Source organism: Ptychodera flava, chromosome 21, assembly GCF_041260155.1.
Source record: "Ptychodera flava strain L36383 chromosome 21, AS_Pfla_20210202, whole genome shotgun sequence".
Classification (NCBI taxonomy): Eukaryota; Metazoa; Hemichordata; class Enteropneusta; family Ptychoderidae; genus Ptychodera; species Ptychodera flava.
The window spans coordinates 35,809,208-35,830,961 of NC_091948.1; the positions used below are offsets into that span (position 1 = coordinate 35,809,208).

Consider the following 21,754-nt stretch of genomic DNA (forward strand, 5'->3'; position numbering starts at 1 on the left):
CTTTGGTTGACATGTTCTTAGGGATGATCAATTGTGATATATTCAAATCATGATGAAATCTTCAATCTTGTATTTTTGCAGCTATTTAGCCACTTTTTTCTGACTACTGAAATAAGTTATTCTTTACAAACACAGCGGGGCTATATCGGCCATTAGGTCCCTTGTTTTGAAAAAGATAGATTTCTTTACTGCTTCATCATCAATAAGTTGACACAGAAAACAGTGTTAGATGTTTGATTTACATGTATGAGGGCAGGCATGTATTAAGAATGATTTTCTGGTGGACTTATGATATATCTATGGTGTGATCTTACATGTTTTAGTATACTTTTTTCATTTGCAGGATGTGACTGGACTCATATCTGAATACCAGAATTCTAAAGTCAGAGAAGAAAGTGAGATACAATCTCCATCGCCACAGTTAAAATTTGGTTGGATAAAAGGGGTTTTGGTATGTATAGGAAAGTGACTGAAACACATCTCACTTGTATTACAACTGTAAATTTAACGTGATAACAGTTGTGTTGAGTATATTTAAGCAATAAATAAAGCACACCCAGCCATGTTATACCACGAGATTTTGACCAGTTCATGACATATATGCACGCGCGATACCGAGTGCATATATGTCATCAGCTGGTCAAAATCTCGTGGTATACCATCGCTTGGTGTGATTTATTGCTATTATAGTACATTGAAATTCTGGCATAAAACGTCATAAAAGGATTTTTTGCTCAAGCCAAGAGCTCGCACATATGCCAGCCATGGTATTCCGAGAATATGCCGCGGTTCATTTCATGTCTCAACCAGTCAGATTGCTGTATTTGCTCCATCATTATATCACCTGTTCTTGTGTCAAATCAGCATGAGTGTCATTAGACATTAGACCAAGTTGAGTGCCTGATGCAGCACAAATGACATGGTTGAGCAATAAAACACACCCAGCGATGGTAAAGCACGAGATTTTGACCATTTCACAACATATATGGACGAGCGATAGCGAGTGCATATGTGAAGTGAACTGGTCAAAGTCGAGTGGTATACCGTCACTTGGTGTGATTTATTGCTATTATATCATAACAGTATATTGAAATTCTTGCGTGTAAAGTTGGAAACCAGTTTTTGCTCAAGCTGAGAGCTGGTGCGTATGCCAGCCGTTGTTTATCGCCAATATACCACAGTTCTTTTCATGTCTTGACCAATCAGATCACAGAATTTACGCCATCAATATACTTGTATGATATAAATGCTGATATGACGCAAGGAACAGGTTGATATTTGGTGACAACCGATTTATCATATACCCATGCTCAGAATTTTACTAATGATAGGAAAAACCTTATATTTTTAGGCTTAACTTTTATTCTACCATATTTGTGTAAACAGGCTTCATTCATAAACTATACGAAGAAGTCAACTACACGTGCATGACTGGCAGTGTAAACTGTCAGCTACCAGATTGAATGAATTGATAGAAATAAATTTGCTTGGTCCACCACTTTAGCAGTTCAATCCCTGCCAAGCTATGGAATACTGGCAGGAGGACAAGGCAACCAAATATAATCCTATATTGGGTGCATAGTAGAGATGCTATAGGCGACAGTGAAACTGATATTTTCCCAGCCTTGGTCAACACTGATGGTGATAAAATAACATGGAAGTTGCATCTTTTTAACTGACCATGGTATATCAGTGTTCGCGGTGACTTTTTTCTCCTCGCGTACGGCATACGCATTAGTCTGCTAAAATTGCGTAATGGCTGGATTTGAGTGCGTAATTTCACTTCCGCACTCGATTGATGAAAAAACTGACTGCAAAATACAATGTGCCGTTGAATAAACCTACACTACATATTCGGATTGTACGATGTAACATTATTTTAATGAAAACAGTTTAACGAACAACTTGAACAATGTTGAAACGTAACAGCGAAGGGTATAAATGCGACCGTCAAAACACATCGGGCAACCCAAAAGTTAGAGTTATGGCAGCTTATCCAGACGGTTTGTGGACGTTTCGGCACCAAGTCTTTTCGGCCCAAGACGTTTCGGCCTTCCAATATCAGGCCCCAAGTCGTTTCGGCACCGCAACCCAAGACGTTTCGGCACCGCTGAAGGCTACCTGTGGGAACTTGTGCTGGAGCGTAATGTTACAAATCAAAGTACTAAAAAGTATAGTGTCAACTAACATTCACGTACATGCTTTAATCTTTGTGAAAACATGGGAAGAGACCGTAAGAAGAAACTTCATATCATTTTCAAATCTGTGACACAAGTTTATCGATATCAATAGCCGCCGACACGGCAAAAGTTTGAAAGCGGTGACGAAACAGCACGGCAAAATTCACACAAAATGCACATAAAGTACTGGTCAGAACGCAAAGGTCACGCTTACGAATATGACGGATCAGTCAATTACTAAATAGTTTGAAAAAAAATCGAAATACAGATGCCGAAACGTCTTGGGTTGGGGCCGGAAATTGAGAGGCCGAAACGACTTGGGCCGAAACGACTTGGTGCCTGAACGACCAGTTACCATCCAGACACTTCTGCAGTGTTCAAAATTTATCGGGATTCCGACGAGCTCTACCGAAGAATCATTTTTTTCACGGACTCGTAGAGCAAAGTTGAAAGAAAACAGATTTGTCTGCTTCGACGCCATGCTGCATGTGTGCTTGATCAAAATTTGGGAACAGGGAGACGCGATGATCGTGCACGGTTGGCATTTATATAATTTGTCGCAACATTTCTGTCAATCACTCACTTTCAGAAACTATCGCTCGCCTGAAAATTAGCAACGTAATTCATAGGCACAGCTGACATGATAACGTGCCTAACGTGATAACGTGTGGACTACGATGCCGATTTTTCAGACAACGCCCAGAGAATCCGAAACTTTCCACACAAAATGAGTGATTGAAAGAAATGTGTTGCAACAAATTTCGTCTGATTGTCGCCTAAGCTCAGTCGTGGGGAGTGCTTTCGGTGTTATCCTTTGCGTATAGAAAACGCATAACGAAGAAAAAAATGCGTAGAGAGTCAATTTCAATGCGTAAATACGCACGATTTTTGCGTAAACGCAAACTCTGTATATGCACCACGGACCACCATTTAAAAAATTTAATTTCTAGCCCTTGTATGCATATTGATTTTTTTCTGTGACACAAATGGTGAAGAAAATGCACTGTGACTTCACATATTCTTTCGACTCTCGACACCTTGTATTGACTTACATTCTGTTACTTCTTGTCCAGGTAGGTAGATGCATCATAAAAAACGGGCTACATGTATGTCATTGACAATGACATGATGTACATGGAGTATGTAGTAGCTTTATGTATATACCAGTGTGTATGTATCTTTGCTAAATTTAATTTGTACCGTACATGCGGTGAATATCTTGGTTATTGAACCATTTCGTTTTTGAGATTGAGATGCAGTCAAGTGGTTATGTTTGCAGACTTGACACAGACTCTAGGGTCTTTGGTACATACATTGTATATATTGCAGGTTGCCAATTCAAATTCCACCGAAATGTTTCCAGCATCAATGAGATGGATCTTATGCCTGTGTTTGGTGTCATGAATGTTATTAAAGTAATTTCCATGATAAATCAGCCGATACATGTATGCCCTTCATAATAGCCAGTCTATAGAATGCCATTGCCAGTGATCTAATCAAATGAATAACATAATTCCTGTCAGATTCCTTTCACAGTCAAAATAGCAGTTGTATGGTCTTCATGAAAAATCAGTTCAAGTTGCCAGATACCACTTTAAGTTCAAAACAAAGATTAGATACTGAACTAAACTAGGTGGTAATGCGTTTTTCTGGACATAACACAGGATGTAATCTAAACACTGTATCCACTTGTTGGACAAAGAATCTGGTCAATCATGTCTTGAGAAAATTTTATCTTTATTGCTTAAAAGATGTATGTACTTGTACTGTACAGTGTACAATCCATTTCTGGATAATTGTTTCACACTCTCTTGTAGGTAAGATGTCTTCTAAACATTTGGGGAGTGATGCTGTTTTTGCGATTATCATGGGTAGTGGGACAAGCAGGGATAGGTAAGTGTAACCTAAAATTTATTGTTTGACTTTCAGTTTAATCAAATATCAGTTGTTTTAATTGTTTATTTGCTGACGATCTCAGAAATTATCAGAGTTTAGTATTGAGACGACCAGGACATTTCAACACTCTCTTGAAATTGACTAACCTTTTTCTCCCAAGTTGTATTTATTTCTATGGTTTGTGTATGGAGCCTGGTAGAAAGAGGATTCAAGTTCAGTCAAATTGCAGTTATTATTGGCGACTTGCAGCTGAAATCACAACACCTCAGACATATATGATTTGTTTTGGACTGTTCCATTATTTGAGTATTTTTCCCCACTTTTATCTCTTTGGAGATGGTGCAACAGTGTCTTTTATTATGACTATTGCTATCAGCAATAGTTTTATCAGACACATTTATCATCCAATACAAAGCTGTTATCTTGCCTACTTCATTTAGTGGGCTTGTACAAGGACTGGAACTAACATTTGCCTACAGACTTTGGATTTCACTGGCTTTTAAAACTCTATCAAATCAAACTTAAAGAGACATAAACTGCATACATTGATATGTTGAGGCCTTTACCTACAGGAAGCATTTAGTTGTAAATGGCTAGGGCTGGGCTTGAAAATAGGGGTGGGGGTGTTCTGTCAACTGAACTCGGAAAACTGCTGGGGGTCATGCTTTTTTCAGACAGTACAGAGATGGGTCATTTGATTTTCAAAAATTTTGTCATTTTTGGTCAAGAAAACTTGTTCTCAAAATCACTTGTCTGATAGCTTTGTAATTTGGTATAAAAGTCCAGAGGGATGTTATTAGATAAATTTTCTGCTCAAGTGTTGGGAAACTCCCAAATTTGTGTATTTTCGGTAAATTTCTCAGTTTTATCACTTTAAATGACTTACACCAACCCAGGATATGTTTTGAGACTGTTTCGAAGGCTGTGAACATAAATTTGTCATATTTGATATCAATTTGTAGGACAATTTCATCCAGAAAACAAAGCTGAGTTGATTATTTTATTGCAGATCAATTTTTGCAACATCTCCATGTAAGACACACAAGAACTGATGAGAAATTTGGATCCAGGGTATTTCCAGATGTGGTAATCACCCCCACAGTGGAAGGCATTTCACTATCTGTAATTAACTTAAGTGCTGTTTACATAAGAATGATAGCCCGTAGAGCATTAATTAAGAAATCCCCATCCAAGAGACAGGACAGACCACATTGATTCTGACTGATCCATTAGATCAGTTGGTAGAGCACCTGAAATGTATATATGGGGGATGTGGGTTCATTTCCTGCCATCTGGTGGTAGGGTCTAGAAGATTGATGAGGTAGCATTACTTTTTTACCAGATCCCTTGTACATTTTTTCCCAATTCCCACCTTTTCTTTTTATCAAGCCTTCTCTGGCTATTTTTTGTTGTTGACATTTGCGTAGGTATTTAGGATCTGCTTGTTCCATTGCTATAGAAGTTGATATGCATGTTGCTAAAGATGACCTCCAGTACCTAAGTTGGAGACCTTATTTGCTTTTGTCATTCTTGTTTTTCTGGTTTAAATATTTCTTGATTGGACCAATTCAAACCGAATGTGAGCACACAGTGTCCTTGACGGTATTTTTTTATTGTAATAAATGAAATGAAATGCAGGACTCAAACCCACATCCCCCATATACATTTCGGGTGCTCTACCAACTGACCTATAAATGGATCAGTCGGAATCAATGTGGTCTGTCCTGTCTCTTGGATGGGGCATCTCTTTATTCCTATGTCTGTGTATAGTGAGTATGGTTAAATGCATTACCTTACCTTTCTGCCTAAGGATCCTACATGAGTCAACAGGGACTTGCATAAAAATTGCTCATTTTAGGAGGATTGAAGCTGCGAAACATTAAGTGAAAAAAGCCCCACTAAAATATGATTGGGACAATTCATTTATGATACATTACAAAATGGCTGGTATAGTATGGTATGGAGATTGTTCATGGCTGTGCTGATGATTGCACCATGTCTACATGTAGATGCCAACCTATTGTACATAGAAACGACTGTTGACAAAAATCGAAAGACTTCAGAACAACAGTTTACAGATGACGTACTAAACAGCATTATTATGCACGCAAGCTAATTAAATGGTGCTAGTTGCTTTTCTGTCCGACCCTCCTAGGTTATATATTGTCGACACCTCCCGCTGTATGTCCTATTTGAAAATCACCTCTTCCATAAAGTATGATCAAAAGGAGTACTTGTTATGGAGGCATTTTTAGCTCTCATTTCATATGACTATACCAAGAGTGTTTGTATATGTGTATGAATGTTTGTATGTACGGGTGTAAATATAGCTTCCAAATAAGTTCTTGGTATTTTGCATCTTTGACGTATCATATCTGCATCTGCATCACATGTTATTTTCATTGCATTATTGTTGGTGCCTTGTTGTTGCAAGGCAGCTTAGATTGCAGTCTACTGGTTGTATCAACAGGTGGTATACTGCCATTGCCATAAAACTCTCATTTGGCGAAAATTTTTTAGTAGGTGTCCATGGGGAGGTTTGGTCATGTCCGTCTGTCTGTGTGTGCGTGCGTGCGTCCGTTCGTTCACGCAGATATCTCAGAGAGGCCTGGAGCGATTTCATTCATTTTTGGTACAAGGATAATTCCCTATGCCATTCATATACACGTCGATTTGTTTTACGATCCAATCCAATATGGCCATCTGGCGGCCATTTTGTTTCCTGTATTTGATGTCGGTGCGTATGTTCACGCAAATTTCTCAGGGATGCTAGGAGCGATTCCATTCAAACTTGGTACATAGATTTTTGTTTTGATCCGGTCTAAAATGGCTGCGAGGCAGCCATTTTGTTTCCTATACTTGACGACTTTGCATTTGTTCACGCAAATTTCTCAGCAATGCCGGGTGCGATTGCATTGAAAGTTGGTACATATATTAATCTTTATGTCATATATATGCACGCCGATTTTTGTAATGATTCAATCAAAAATGTCAGTGTGACGGCCATTTTCTTTCCTGTATTTGATATCCATCCACAGGGTCCCCAGGTATGATCCACAGGGGTTAAAGGATGGTATTAATATTAATGCTGTGTGCATGCATAGGGGCTCATGAATGCAGATATCTGAGATATGCCTGTGCCAATTCTTTTTAAAATTGGTACAAGGATACTACACTATGGCATATATATGCAGGTCCATTTATATTGGTGTGGCATGCATAATTAGTGCTAATTTGCATACTGTGGGATGAGAGCGCTGTTTCTGGTACAACTGTGCCAAATTTGATGAAACTTTGTTCAGATCTTTTTCACACAGAGTTCTAATATCAGTCAATGACATATGTGCATCAATTAATTGCTAATTTGCATATTTGATGAATTTTTACAATTAGGGTGATGTCTAGAATATACTGCAACAGATTTAATGAAACAAATGGTACAAATCTTTAGCACATAGCCCTACAATAGTGTACAAAGACACTTAGCAGTATCATGTTAATTAATTAATATTTTGTTCCTTTTCCTTATTGGTGGGCTGTCTCCGGAAATACTATTTTAAATTTCATGAAACTTGGTGCAGATGTTGATCTGTCAGTATTATAATACTATGTGAATAGATTAAGGAGTATCATATCAGTTAATTGCTAATTTACATATTTAATGAACTTTCATAATTATAGTCATATGTCTAGTAATGCTGCATAAAATGTAATGAAACATGGTGCAGATTTTTTCCTTCCAATAGTCAAATGGCATGCAAAGATATGTAGTATTTTGTTAAATCAATTAATTGCTTATTTGCATATTTAATGAATTTTGTAATTAGGCTGATATGTCAAGAAATAGTTCAACAAATTTCATGAAACTTGGTACAGATGTTGAGCTCAAATTGCTTTAACGGTGAAATAGACATTTATCAGTGTCGAGTTAATTTGCATATGTAATGAACTTTCCTAATTAGAGTGATATATCCACAAATACTGTGTTAAATTTGATGAAACTTGGTACAGATTTTGATCTCATAGTGTTGAAAATACAAATCAATGACACTTAGTGATATCATATATATATATATATATATATATATATATATATATATATATATATATATATATATATATATATATATATATATATATATATATATACACCCCGGTATGTATGTATGTATGTATGTATATATATATATATATATATATATATATATATATATATATATATATATATATATATATTATATATATATATTAATTAATTTCTAGTTTGCATTTACACAATGGATTTTTGCTTTGAGGGTGAATGTCCAAAGTACTGCATCAAACTTTATGAAATATGGTACCAGTGATAATCTATCAGTGTTTGGATAGGATGCAAAAATGTTTTGCAGCATCCTGTCGATTAACTGCTAATTGATTCATTTTCATGACCTTTAGTTTTGTAATTAGTATGGCAGCTTACATTAGTTCACTCAGAGGACTTGTAATTAAAAGTACCCATTAACAAGTGGGGACTGTGTCATTGTCAATGACTTGTTGAAAGTCATTTGCCACACTTGCGAATTGAATTTTTCACCCCCAAAATTGTTTGGACATGTCATCGGATCAATCACCCAACTACGATGGCCTCTGCACTATTACTTCTGGGTGCCAGAAGCGACCTACGCCGTTCACCAGAATAGGAATATGTATTGTATAGTAAGGGGTGAGCAAATCCACTACCCTGAGCTCACGGGCTAGCAGTTTTTACCGCAGAGCAAGTAAGTTTTGGTACCTCTACTGGCCCGATGTGCTATTGTAATGTAGGAGACAGCTGAGGAGAGTAGCAAAATCAATTGGGAAAAAACGACATATTGTAGAACTGCATTGCCTACAGCAAAACGAACACAGAGACAGACGTTTCAGAGCCTATATGTAACTGAAATAAAATTCCTCACCAATGTAAGATTTCAAAGAATGTATGCAATTCTGCGATGAAGAAAACATAGTTCTAAGAAATTACAGCTTGAATTTAATGTTGGAAAAATGACAAACAATCCATATGATTTAACATCAAGCGCATACGTAAAAATTCAACTGATGTGGGTCCAGTACACGTGTATGCGTTGTGATTAAGCTGTAGTACCACGCAAAAAGCACAGACCTTTCAAAGATAAAAATAAACAATATAGCAATGAAATTTGTTGTAGTCATGAGTGAAATTCCTCAAATAAAAGATCATTCATTTGGATCGTGCTGTGACAGATGAAATCTCTCTTGTCAAGAAAGAAAATAATCGTCCATTGCAACGTTGAGATAACCGGACTGTCATACAGCTATGGCGGATAAGGCATCGAAAAGGACTCTTCTATTAGGGCAGACGGACTGAGGATTAAAAATACCGCAAATAAGTTTGGTTTTACTTGCAGTTTTGTCACTTGAACTTCCATTCTTCATTATTTTGTCATCCTCTATTGCATTCTTTCCCAAGGCAATCTTTTCAAATGTAATGGGTTTGTAAACGTTTGTGATATTTGCTCACCCCTTTCAACAAATAGTCATTAGCTCATCATTACTGTCCATGTTTTTTTAATACAACACATACATATACTAGTCAACCGCCATCGGACACTGCGATCACATGCCATGCTATTTTGTGTGGGTTTTGATGTTGTTGCTGTTGTTGTAATTTCATTTATTTCCGCAATTATTACATGGATATCAAGGAGCAGAATGCTTCCAATGCATAGGGTTGTGTGTTCACTGAGATATCCACATGGAGCTCCCGAGGTTGTAGAAAAGCACAAAAGTATAGTATAGTCATATCATGTATAAAAGGTCATGTACTCTATGCTAATAAAATAACTGATTGGTATCTTCAAAGCCAAGGAGAAAAAAGTCTGTGGTATCTTGCTATAGTTTTTGGTACACAAGTTTCGTTAATTTAGGAAAAAATCTTTATGTCAGACGCAATTTTTCCCTCACATTTAGCAGCTGGAGAGCAGGCTGTGAAACCACAAGTCACAGGCAGGCTAGTTGAAACAGGCTGGGCCAGCAATTTTTTTGCCTTATAGCCAGGGGACTAGTGAGTTTATAGTGACTCAAAAATGATTTGCTCATCCTCGGAATGGGAACCTATACACCTTGAAGTGTGTTTAGAAATGTTCCAATGACGTGCAAAATTGTTCACTTTGAATAACAGAATCACATCACATCTTTGTGTTTTGAGTAAAATATTTGGGAATACGTGGCTAATCAATTTTTAGTCCTTTGGGCCTTTGGCCCAAAGTACTAATGTGATGACGCGGCCTCTGTTGTCGCATACAGTGGGCCGTATGCTGTGGACGCAGGTATCTCAGAAACGCTTCAGTAACTTTTTCTGAAATTTGGTCTAGTGGTCACTTGGGCATGTATCTCAAACGGTCTTTTTAGTCCCCACGGACACCGTCCAGGGGGACTTATAGGTTTGGTCATGTGCGTGCGTGCGTGCGTGCGTGCGTGCGTCTGTGCGTGCGTGCGTCCGTCCGTCCGTTCATGCAGATATCTCAGAGACGCCTGGAGCGATTTCATTCAAACTTAGTAAATGGATTACTTCATATGTCATACAGATGCACGTCGATTTGTTTTGTGATACGATCCAATATGGCTGCCAGGCGGCAATTTTATTATGATTTTTTCATGTACAGAGCCATTACTCTAGCATGTTTCAACCTATTTTATTCAAAGTTGGTACAAGGACATTGACCTATGTCATACATATACACCTTAATTTGTTTTGTGATACGATCAAATATGGCTGTCATGCGGCCATTTTGTTACGATTTTTTCATATACAGAGCCATAACTCAGGCATATCTGAACCGATTTTATTCAAACTTGATACAAGGACATTGACCTTTGTCATACATATGCATGTCAATTTTTTTTGTGATACAATCCAATATGGCCACCAGGCGGCCATTTATTACAATTTTTCATGTACAGAGCCATTACTCAGGCATGTTTCAACCGATTTTATTCAAAGTTGGTACAAGGATATTGACCAATGTTATAGCTATGCACATCAATTTGTTTTGTGATATGATCCAATATGGCCTCCATGCAGCCATTTTGTTACGATTTTTTCATGTACAGAGCCATAACTCAGGCATATCTCAACCGATTTTATTCAAAGTTGGTACAAGGACTTTGACCTATGTCACACACATGCACATTGAATTGTTTTGTGATAAGATCCAATATGGCCGCCATGTGGCCATTTTATTACGATTTTTTCATGTCCTGAACCACAACTCAGACATGTATCAAGCGAATTTATTAAAAAGTATTTTGATCACAGACCTAATGAAGAGGACTCTATCCTCTCTGAGGACCTGTAATCAAAGTACCCATTAACAAGTGGGGACTGTGTCATCAACGATGACTTGTTTCTTTTTTTGATTGAATCATTTTAAAGTCACTTTTTTAGCTTTTTTGTGAAAACCACTATTTTCAATTTTTCCTCAAAACCACTGATTTCATTATTGTGATATTTGGCTTGGGTGTTCGTATAGTTGAAATGCCGTCAGAAATGTTCAAAATTTGGTGATACATGCCTTTTAAACAATATTTTTATCCATTTTTATTTTATATTTACTTGATTTTGCCTCACTTTCGCTAAAGCTACCGTCTGCGCATGCGCACAACTGTAGGACAAAATCTGAGTTGAAGAATCGAAACGGACGCCATCTTGTTTCTCGATCTGGGCATATTTTTTACGTTGTAAACGTTTCACTGTGTATTTCAATATGTTCTATAGTTATGAAGTTGACAGTGATGCAATTTTGCGGCGATCGTGTATTTTTTGGTACGAAATGCGCCTTTGATCGACTGCAGAATGATGGCGATAAACACCGGTACCGGCAGGCATTCCAGTTCTGCTGAGGAAGTAATCCAATGGCCCGTATAGGTCAGGGGCTCACATAGGGGAGAACCACTTGATTTCTGGGGGGTATGGAGGATTTTGAGAAAAAAATTGTCACCAGGTGAAATAAAAGAAAAAAAATTAAGCCTGTAATGGCTTGAGGGCTTGAGAAAAAAAATTCTCATAACAGACAGAAATAAAAAAGGAATTGTCACAATGCACTTGAAATGAGCAAAATTTTGGAAACTTCATTCTCATGTATTCTTTGCTGGCATGCTGCCATAGGCAGCGCAAATGTTTTTACCACAAGCAATTCTTATGTGTTTTTTTTTTCCCAGCACTTATGATATAAGCATTCACTACTTCACACCTCAGTGCACTCGATGTTTTCCTTCCCTTTCTGACCCAAGAAATCATATTTCAGGATTTCTGTTGCAATATCTCAATGGCATAGGCAATATCTAGATGGGACTATTTGACTTCTGTAAATTGTGAAAATTTAAAACACAAGACAGGAGTCAATAAACTAGTGTTAAAACCAATACATTATTCTCTCAATATAAATATGTCAGAAAGATTACAAGTTGTCAATGAAAAATTGAGGAACAACAAATATAATGAAATACAATGTGTGAGCCTTGTTTCTCTGACCACAAAAGATAACATCTCCCCTGAGAACTTAAAAGGAATTGACTGTTTTAAAGAAAAGCAGGTATAGTACTGATCACAGTTGATTTGCCAAGAAAGTGTTCTATAATTGAAAGTTGTATATATACTAGACTTTCCATTTTGTTTTCATTTGTTGGAATGTAAAATGAATACATAAAACCATCCTGTGATATGTGAAACACTGGCTTAAATTTGAAAAATTGCACTGCTACTCCATTTGAACAAAAAAAATTGATGCAGGTCTGACAGTAGAAATAAAAAAATGTTGTCTCTCCGACAAAAACAAAAGTTCCCATACCCACTTCCTACATACCCCCCGAAATCAAATGGGTCTCCCCTTAATATGCGCATGCGCTCATAACAAGTTAGCGTTGTTTTGCAAGGACTTTGAAAAATCAAACGGACGCCATCTTGTTTCTCGGTCTGGTGCGAATTTTGACGTTTTGAAGTTTTTAGCGTGTATTTGATGATGGTTTGTAAATATGAAGTTCACAGTGATGGTACTTTTGTTGCTGTCATGTATTTTTTGGCACGAAACGCTCCTTCTATAGACTGAAGAATGATGGCCTCCGTACTCGGTACTCACCCGACCGGCGAAGCCATTGCTTTAGCGAGGCAATCCCACCGGCGGCCCGTACTAATAGCTGGGTGAGAGCGAGGGAACGCTCTCTCCTTCTACGTCCATTTCATAACAAACTAGCATCGTTTTATGTTGATGTTCTGTCCTTTCGACACAGTGATAACTTTTAGTTTTCTGTTGCTTATTTTGGGTAATTTCGTCAGTTGTGCATTGATTTTGACATCATTGTTGACTTTGATTGCTAAAGACAGTGTGTGCTTATGTTGACCGATTTACTAAGGAAGTACGCGCACTTCAGAATCACGGCATAATCCGACATGGCAATTTGGCAGGATCATCAGATCATATAGGATCCGAGATTGCACTTAAGCACGGTCACAATAACTAATATTGTTTGTTTCACTGTTGTTTAATACCTATATTTCCACTAAAAGACCATTAGAATTTCCTCGTGGCTTCTTGAAATCGTGCACTGGCATGCATGTAGTTGTTAACATCACTATGCTTGAATGTAGTAGACTCTTACTATGAATATATCGACTGTCACTGCATATTGCATATGTGTGCAAGTCACTCCGTATCATATCAAAAAATGTAGTATTGCGACGTTTGAGCTGCCAGAAGCCAGAATTTACAGTTTATGAGAAAGTTATCTTACACGTAAAACTCAGTTCTACTGTGAACAAAATGCAAGCTATGTTGTATAACTATCGTGAATAGCATAATATTTTGTACCAACAAACTGTGGTCAGGATGATACTGTCCAATTTTAATATTTGTCTCTTGGCACACACCAGATACTCATGACTGTAAAACAACATTTCCATATAATTGTATATTCAGTTTTTATATTTAGTTTGCTTTTCACCATATTGTATGTCCTTCCCTGCACTACGTAATTCAAAATTAAATATTGTTTTTGGCCTATGAGGGGTAAGCTTATTTAGTCTCATACATTAAATATGCACTGTTGACCTACAAAGTCCAAACTTTTTATCATTGTATTGTAGATAGGTGTACACTCCAAATACTAAGTACAAGTGTGGTGAGTGTAACAAGCCAATGTGTTTTAGTCAATGGCCCAAATTTATTTTCTATTTGATGGACAATAAATACATGTGTAATCAATGCCAACAATCTAGTTTAAGTAATTTGATTTATAGATTAGCCATTGTCCATTATATTACAATATTTTGTGGCTAAATTTTCTCCCCTTCTGTATTATATAAGTTCACCGTTTCCTGTTTTAGATATTGTTGATCCTATTGAGTCCCATCTCTTATTCTTAATTCACTTTCACACATATCAAGGCTGTTGATACTTAGAATCCACACTTGAACTTATGCTGGAGCAGTAACCAACCAGTTCAAATAACTTTCATTTATGTCCAAACAATTTGACTTTTTGCCAAATTTCACATTTATGGCAAATAATAAACAGTAAGGAGGTACAAAGGACGTCGGTGCCCCCGGGCCCCATGTTGTTGTGGCTAATAGTTTTTTGCATGAATTAGCCACACCAGGAGACTGTGGCTAATTTGAAAAAAATCCTAGTGCAAAAACTGGCATCACATCCTCAGTGGCATGGCATTGTTATTAATGAGACACAGTTATGAACCCTAGTAAACCACATTTTTGAAGAGCCTAAGCAAATTGTTGATACAACAAATATGTAATAGTTCTGATCATGCTGAAGTCAACTGTAATGAGACCTAGGAAGTGAGAATGGTTTTATTGAATGCAGCTTGTAGGAGATACTCAATTAGCAGATCTGAAAGTGATGAATAACCATAAACAAATCCATGTTTGTGTCTAATGAAGATTTTTACATTTTTGTATGTTGATACAGGTCTTTCTATTGTGATAATTTTGCTGTCAGCTGTAGTAACAGTCTTGACAACTCTGTCCATGGCAGCCATTTGTACAAACGGAGAAGTTAAAGGAGGTTAGTATATGTACGGTATACCACTATTATACCATTACCCAGAACATTGTAGCTGACTTGTCATACAAACAGTGAAACCTGTCTAAACCAAACCCTGTCTAAAATGGAAACCTGTCTTAACTTAACTCTTTTCCCAGTCCCATTTCAATAGAACTCTATGTTTAGAGGACCTCTATAAACCAGACGCATCTCCAAATTGAACAGTTTTTACCGTCACTGAACGATTCAGTTAAGACAGGTTTTACTGTATCTTGTACCAGTGTATTTCTTCATGTTCATGGGGCAATTTTTGCCCCTCATCAAAATTAGTTCCATGAAGTACAGATGTGCATAAATTATTTTATGTGATATGATCCAATATGGCAATCCAGTGACCATTTTGTTATAATTTTTGAATAGCTACAGAGCCATTACTCACACATGGCAAGACCAACTTCATCTATTAAACTTGGTACAAAGACAAAATGCTATGATGATGAGCTGTGACTATATATACATGTACCTTCACTTACCTGTCACACATTCTAATTGGTGCATTATTTTTACTTCAGTTTAGTTAATACATCTAATCAAATCACCTAAATTACCCTTGAATAGGGTGGTCGGTCACGTGACTTACTGCGTACGAACAACGTAATTCAACACCACAGCTGATGCATGAGCGTGAATCAACTCTTCATAAAAGTCAAAATAAATAACCAAAATAAAAAAATCCTAGTTAGTATGAATATTTGGCTTTCGAAAATGTTATTTATGCACCGATTTATGAGCGTAGCGCATGAAAACGCGATCTACGGCCAGAAAAAGAATGGGCAGTCACGACGCTCAGTGTGAGTTGCGACCTCTGCGGTCATGACCCCTCCCTGAATAAATTAGTTGCCGGAGTGACTGACAGTTTTGGCGGCAAATCCGCGGGTTGTGATTGGTTGTAAGGACATGACGACATCAGATTCTGAATATTTACAAGCAGGGCTTCGTTTTGGTAGTAGAGGCATTGTTCTGGACGCTGTGGATCCGAAATTACACCAAAAAATCAACGTAAGTACGAGTTTTTCTCCTAAAATCTCAAAATCGGGCCAATAAAAAACTTGCCTGGCCCCCCATACGAAAATTTCGACTGTTTTTAATGACATCTTGATGATAAATTGTCCTGAAATATCGTAATAAACAACGGGATTGAATTTCTTTGCGTGCGTGTGGATCGTAGTATGTACATCCGGGCACTTTCCCTAAGCGTCGATCATTGAAATATCGGTTCCGGGTTGCAAATTTTTGCATTCTTGAGAGATATCAAGCTTATACTAAGTTGAAAATGTAGATTTGAACAATAAACGAACCCTGGTTATTTATTTTAGCAGCTAAGATACAAAATTACGGAGATAAAAGTCTCTTTCCAGCTGTTTCATCTCACGATGTGGCACAAGTAAGAAATTATGCTTAAATTAGTCAGCTGGTGGTATACTGTGATTTTAACAGCTTGACTTCCACCAACAATATATTGCTATACCCCACTCTAAGTTTATATCAGATTATAATTATTATATTATCAATGTATTATTATTATAATTAGTTGATTAATTAAATCTTTATTTTGATTAATAAATTAAGTTTTGAACAAAATATATGTTTTGTATAAAATAGCAATGCTTAAATCATTGAATATGGCATAAAATTATGTAACTATGCATACTATAAATCACTTGGCATTAAAAGTATATTGTAATATGTTATTGCAATGGCAATATCTGGCATTTAAGGTAGTGAAGGGGTTTAATAACTAAACTCTGATTATTCTTTGTGTGATTTGAGTTGCCTTCCAAACAGTTTAGTGAAAATATTAGTTTTTGTAGTTGTTTGTTCATGTATACTGTTATGTGTTTTTGATACTCCAGACTTATTATATTTTTTTTTGTTTTTTCAGATGGCTGGCACTGTGTCATGAGGTGGCGTGCATGACTTTTACTCATCAGCAAAGGACCATAGCCAAAGAAAGTTGCTCGACGCCTTTGCCAAAATATGTACATTTGCTTTGTACATGACTGAGTGTCAGTGGCTGTATTGAAACTCAGCCCAAGGAAATAAACATGACTGTTTAAATGGGATCAATATCTGCATTTGTGTATATTTCTTGCCCTATCTATTTCTTTATTTAGCCAATTTTGGCTGAGATAACAAGTCACATCACATGACCAGTCTACCACATACAGGTCATATGTCAAAAATGTGCTTCCTCAGCAGCCAATTATGATCAATGCCTGATGTATTCAACATTCAGTGGAGTCAATTCATATTCAGTTTACAGTCTTTGGTTGAATGTTCTTGGAATGAAAGTATGTTGTGGATAATAATGTTAATACTTTCAACATGTTTACTGTTATTAAAATTGATATCTTTAAGTTTCCATGGCGAAAGTCAGGGGAATGTAAACACCACTTGGTAACTCAATGCTATTGTGGAAAGCACATGATATAGTTGATTACAGAAAATTCATTCAACCATGTTACATCTTAAAACTTGCCGGAGTATTCCAATGGAAAATGTTAAAATTTAACTGTTTCCATGGCAACAAATACAATTAGATTTTATTAATATAAAGTCTCATGATATCACGTGTTCATTGAACAATAGCAAAATTATCTTACACTTACCTGATCAAGGCTTCTTTCCATCAAACAAATATTTCAATCAAATTAATGGATATATCACGTTACCTTGGCAACCAAGGGAAATTTATTCAAATGTAAAATCATCATTCAGGAAATTCAAAAATGTGCCCTTTGTGAATAATTTGTCATCATTGTACACATAATTCTTGAGATATCCCTCATTTTCCACAAAAAACAGGTTTTTGACAGTTATTTCAGGTTACCATGGTAACTAATGAGAAATGTTTGAAAATATCACAATCATCGTTTAGAAAATTCAAAAATGTACCTGTGGTGAAAGTTTGATCACCAATGAAGGAAAAGTTTTCAAGATATCCTGATTTAAACATTTCCATATCCTCTGAATCGGTGCCATTGTGGTTTCTATCGTTTACATAGGGTTGTTACATAACACCTACTTACAGCTTGTCCTAAAATTACGTAATAATTTTAATATTCAAATACACATAACTCAAGAACGGATCACTCTTTTTTGACATGGTAAAGACTGGAGAGCTTAGAATTTATTCTATTTTTAAATGTGTCATAAAAAAATGAGATTCAACTAACTGCAAAAATTCACCAGAACACCCTACCTTGAAGACTCATTTACAATGACTTGTTTTTGGATCTGTTTAGAGAAACCTTTGATTTCCTATAAATGTGTTCACATTTTATGTGAGCATCAAGTTTTTTGTTCACATTTGTTATATAATATATATATATATAAATAAATAAATAAACAGATTACTTCAAGTACAAAGTAATGAAATCTATTACTTAAGTTTCATGCATCTTGCAATCCTCAGATAGAGTGAAAGGATTTCTAGCTCGACACTCTTACATATAGTATTGGGACGAACCATTCTATTTGTAGGTAGTGTTAAAATTCGATAAATAATATTTGTTTTGGTGGCAACATTTTGAAACCAACTCAGAGCGTTTGTTTAACAGTGTAGATTTGTCAGCATTGATAATGTGCAGCTTTTCTGATATACAAAGATTACATCGCTTGTTCATGTTAGAGTAGCTCAATGCTTTATCAATGATTGAGCATGAAATGTCAAAGTCTTGTCCCTTATTTCTTAAGTTCCATACATATTTTGATAACTCGGTGTCGTTTTTGTATCTCTTGTTGCGGAGATATATATATAGAATCGGAGAATACCGTGGCCCTTATTATTTCGCAGGGGGAACAATTTGAATGTCAGAATTTATCAGATATTGTGCACTTATATCAGATATAAGTGCATAATACAATCAGGAATGGGCATGTTTTGGGTTTTCGGCATCAATTAGTTATCCCAGGCTTTTGTCATTCCTTGAATAAATTTGCATTCAAGTACAGCTGGTCTCCAAGGGGTTGACTCGCCCTGAGACTGTCCATACTGATGAGGTTCTCCTTGCAGAAGAAAAAGTTGTGTTAGACATGTCGTCTGCCACTTTACCGTAGCATGACACTGAGTCAGACAGTCTTTATTGACTTCATTTGCTTTCTTCTTTCAACCTCGCTAGCGTTTTGGCTACGGCAGCCATGACATGCAACACTCTGGAAAATATGCGCATGTGCACTGAACTAAAATTGAAAAATTAACATATTCTATTGACGTTGCTTTTCTATCCTTACTAATCAATACACAGATAAGATAATCGAATATAACAGTACACGTAGGAAGCAAAAAATTCATTTTTGATAATATCTTAAACATTTCCGAATACAATATTGTATCTACATTTACACACAAGTAAAGGTCATATGACAGGGACTCAAATTTTGAAATAAAACAAATATCGCTACAAAAATGCCTTAAACGTGTGTCTCCTTCTTAAGCCCCATCTGAATCGCAGTATTTTTATTCACAGACCTAATTAATGAAGAGGATTATCCTCTCTGAGGACTTGTAATGAAAGTACCCAGTAACAAGTGGGGACTGTGTCATCAACAATGACATGTTTTTCCATATACATATACATGTCCTTTTTCTCACAAAAATGGGCTGAAAATCGCAATGTGAAAAAATAGTCTTTCAGCTATATGTTGCGCATTGACTCCATCGTGGTCTGTCTAATTCACAGTGAGGAGGATTGTTGAGAAATGCTGATAATACTTTGCGGTCATTATGTCCCAGTGCTGATGGCGCCAGTTTTTAACTTGCTTTGAAAAGGGAGGGGCAGTTTAAGGTATTTTGACTTTGAGTGGCTTGGTTGTGCCATTTAATTTGTATGGTCAAATCTTTTGACTTGTGACTTGTGTGTCCTTCCATTCATAACACATATCAACATTGACTGCACCAAATTTGATAATACTTGATAGTGATATTGGTCATAACAATTTTTTGAATTTTGCTAGTGATAATATTGATTATAACAAGACATGGCTGAGAATAAAATAAAAATTCTTGATGTTTCTTGCCAGTTTATAACAATGGCACTTTGGACAAATTTTCACGATGGCTTATCTAGCCATGGTGAAAATTTGTCCAAAGTGCCATTCAGAAAGTAAACATTCAGAAATAGAATGTTAGTGAAAACCACAGGAATACATAAAGTGCACAGATATACACTTGTCTGTGAAAGAGTATTTCGAGGAGAATCTAATGTCATCTAATCTAATGTCATCATTATGTTGCTTTCATTCATGCTTGTTTTCTCTTTTCAGGAGGTGCTTACTACATGATTTCACGGAGTTTGGGTCCAGAGTTTGGTGGTGCCATTGGTTTAATATTTTCCTTAGCAAATGCAGTTGCTGTGGCAATGTATGTTGTTGGATTTGCAGAAACTGTCAGGGATCTTATGAAGGTATGAAATTTTTGAAAGAATTCCTAGCTCATCTCCGTTTTGGAGAAGTCTATTTTACAGGGTCCATTATGATCCTTGAAAGTGGGCCACATGGTTCAAACAATAGATGTAAGACAAAATGTAGCATAAAAATAATTAACCTGTAGGAAATGTTTTGTTATATATTAGAGTTATCTTGTAAACTCTTCATGCTATACACTTTTCTGACAGTTCCACAATTTGTTATTTTCAGAAAAGACTCAAGTACAAAGTTCATTTAAAAAAATGTTAAAATAAGACGTTAAATGCATAACTTTGTAAACTGTGTATGCCATTACTTTCAAATTGGGTGTGCAGGTTCCTAGGAGTGACCTGAAGATGACTTGTTGAACTCAAGATGAAATTTGCACATCTTTTTAACATAATGATTGAAGGTCATCATGTTATTGTGATGGGTCGGACAGTGAAAATTTTCCGTAAACAACAAAAAAGTCAAAAACCACTGAAGAGACTGCGTTGATATTTGGTACAGATATTCAGATCGTGTTCAAGGTTCCGATTCCTAAAAATGGAATTAAATGGTGTAGCGGTTAGATAGTTTTGGGACATTGCTAACCCCCTTTTTAACTAATTGATTTTTAGGGGTCTTTCATATATGTAGTTTTGGAAGGTACACTAATCCTGCATTTTGGACTGTTTTATGAGTTGTCGAACAGAAACATGGTTTTGATGAATGTTAGAAATATGCAGGATGGCTGATTCAAAGTATCAGAGATTTCCATGTTCTTTTGGGCAACAAAAGCGATAAAAAAATCATATTTCATATATTAGATTCCCACATTTGAGACAACCCTAGGCATTTGTAAAGTAAACATCCTTGAGTCAATAGCAAAAAAATTGCAACAACTTAGCTTGTTTATTGAACCAATCTTTTTTGAGATTTGGGATTTGGCTGAGCGGCTTTGTCTGTGGCTTCTCTGCTAGGTGACTGGGTACCGTACATTGTGAATTCAAACCCTGTTGAAACCACCATATAGACACCCGAAGGTCATCACCTCAGTCATAGTGTGAAATGTAAAACGATTCATTTACCCATCGACCTTTGTAATTAAATACCCAGTACAGCATATACGGTGATGCATAGGAAGAGGGATGGAAAGTACTGATGTAGGGGCAACGATGT

General features: G+C 36.5%; 1 protein-coding gene and 1 long non-coding RNA gene across 6 annotated transcripts in view; both read left to right on the plus strand.

Annotated features, from left to right (window-relative positions):
• Positions 1-21,754, plus strand: part of LOC139122136 (solute carrier family 12 member 2-like) — a 215,996-nt gene that overhangs the window by 28,392 nt on the left and 165,850 nt on the right. For all 5 annotated transcript variants that reach the window (XR_011549408.1, XR_011549409.1, XM_070687546.1 and 2 more), the window contains exons 2-5: positions 344-451; positions 3,998-4,073; positions 15,053-15,148; positions 20,453-20,592. Coding sequence is in view for 3 of the 5 variants with exons in the window: in XM_070687546.1 (XP_070543647.1) it covers positions 344-451; positions 3,998-4,073; positions 15,053-15,148; positions 20,453-20,592 (420 nt within the window). In the remaining 2 variants the exon portion in view is untranslated. The remainder of the gene's footprint in view (positions 1-343; positions 452-3,997; positions 4,074-15,052; positions 15,149-20,452; positions 20,593-21,754) is intronic.
• LOC139121009 (uncharacterized) lies at positions 16,064-17,254 on the plus strand. Its single transcript, XR_011549195.1, has 2 exons — positions 16,064-16,186; positions 17,070-17,254. It is a non-coding gene; the product is annotated as an uncharacterized lncRNA (long non-coding RNA).